The 1,897-nt window shown below is 48.4% G+C and overlaps 1 protein-coding gene across 4 annotated transcripts in view; it reads right to left on the bottom strand.

Annotated features, from left to right (window-relative positions):
• Positions 1-1,897, bottom strand: part of fgfr3 (fibroblast growth factor receptor 3) — a 52,563-nt gene that overhangs the window by 16,566 nt on the left and 34,100 nt on the right. For all 4 annotated transcript variants that reach the window (XM_014011813.1, XM_014011811.1, XM_014011814.1 and 1 more), the window contains exons 6-7: positions 1,415-1,538; positions 1,119-1,309 (exon numbers count right to left, since the gene is read on the bottom strand). In XM_014011813.1, coding sequence (XP_013867267.1) covers positions 1,119-1,309; positions 1,415-1,538 — 315 coding nt within the window. The remainder of the gene's footprint in view (positions 1-1,118; positions 1,310-1,414; positions 1,539-1,897) is intronic.

The following is a 1,897-nucleotide window of genomic DNA, read 5'->3' as shown; positions in this document are numbered from 1 at the left end:
CCCGGGAAAATTACCCAACAAGAACGGCACGGAAAGAAATAACGCCCAACAAGATTGCCCCGGGAAAATTACCCAACAAGAACGGCACGGAAAGAAATAACGCCCAACAAGATTGCCCCGGGAAAATTACCCAACAAGAACGGCACGGAAAGAAATAACGCCCAACAAGAACACCTGGAAAGAACACCCAACAAGAACGCCCAACAAGAACGCCCAACAAGATTGCCCCGGGAAAATTACCCAACAAGAACGGCACGGAAAGAAATAACGCCCAACAAGAACACCCTGGAAAGAACACCCAAAAAGAATGCCCGGAAAGAACACCCAAAAAAAATGCCTGGAAAGAACTCTCAACAAGAATGCCCAACAAAAAGGCCTGGAAGGAACGCCCAACAAGAACACCTGGAAAGAACACCTAACAAGAACGCCCAACGAGAACGCCCAACAAGAACGCCCGGAAGGGACACCCAACGAGAACGCCCGGCAGCAGCAGGATGATGGGAGGCTGATTTGCATGTGAGTTCAGTTCCCTGCAGTCGTTATGGCTGAAAACAAAGTCTGGGTTGAGTCTCGTCTCCTTTAAATAATAAAACAGAAATCTCAGACTTTTCTATGGGAAGCTGTGTGAGAGAAAACACTGAGTTTAAACAAATTTAATAAAAAAAAGGCGTGAAATCTGAAGATGAAGGAGCTGCGAGACGAGGTCTGTAGGAGAGAAACGGGAGAAAAAAGAGGAGGGGGGATTTCAGCCCAGACTTCGGCTCCAGGCTCTATTTTTCGACGACCACATAATTGAAAAAGTATTTAGTGAGATTTGTGTGTGCCGTTCTCAGCATAGTTCATTCAGACATAATCTGCTCTCTCATGTGTGGCACATGCTGCAGGATTTAAAGACCGTTTGAGACCAGAGTCGTGCAAAGAGCTTTTTTTTTTTTTAGCGCTTTTCTGTGCCTGGAAAGAAAGTTAAAGAYGAGTTGCTGACTCTGAGCGGGAAGCAGAGGCCTGGATCTTCATTATGAAACAATAACACATGAAAGTTATGAGCTGCTCTTTCTCAACAGTTTCTTTGGGGTCGTAGACGTCTGTGAAATAAAGGATAACACGGGCGAGGCGCTCACCTTCAGGATGTTGACGAACGGCGCTCCGTCGGGGCCGTAGCGGCTGCCGTTCACCTCGATGTGTTTGAGCCACTGGATGTGAGGCTGAGCGTCGCTGTAGACCTTACAGTGGAACTCCACATCGCTGCCCACCACCACCGTCTGATTGGCCGGCAGGCCGGCCTGCAGGATGGGCCGGTGGGGCGAGCGCTCTGCGGAGCAACAAACAAACAAACAAACAAACAAACAAACAAACAAACAGCGTCACAAACAAAGCGAGTTCCTGCTCCACGACCCGCTCTGAAACAAGCGTTTACCCAGAACGTCCAGCTGGTAGGTGTGGCTGATGGTCCCGTACTTGTTCTGCACCACGCAGGTGTAGTTGCCCCGGTCTGACGGCACCACGCTCTCCATGACGAGGCTCTTCTGCTGGTGTCTGAGCTGCAGAGAGGTCGACACAAAACGCTTCAACTCTCAGGGCTCAACAGGACCAGGAGGACAGGTCAGGAGCAGAGTTCGGGTCAGAGCTCAGTGATGTTCCATACCGGTGTCCTCCAGGGCTCTGACACCAGGTAAAACTCAGGTAAAACTAACTTTGCTAATGCTGCTAACTTTGCTGACATCACTAACTTTGCTAATGTTGCTAACTTTGCTAATGCTGCTAACTTTGCTGACATCACTAACTTTGCTAATGTTGCTAACTTTGCTAATGCTGCTAACTTTGCTGACATCACTAACTTTGCTAATGTTGCTAACTTTGCTAATGCTGCTAACTTTGCTGACATCACTAACTTTGCTAA

The sequence above is a fragment of the Austrofundulus limnaeus genome, unplaced genomic scaffold (genome assembly GCF_001266775.1).
Source record: "Austrofundulus limnaeus strain Quisiro unplaced genomic scaffold, Austrofundulus_limnaeus-1.0 Scaffold85, whole genome shotgun sequence".
Taxonomy (NCBI): domain Eukaryota; kingdom Metazoa; phylum Chordata; class Actinopteri; order Cyprinodontiformes; family Rivulidae; genus Austrofundulus; species Austrofundulus limnaeus.
This window is presented reverse-complemented; position numbering and strand designations above follow the sequence as displayed.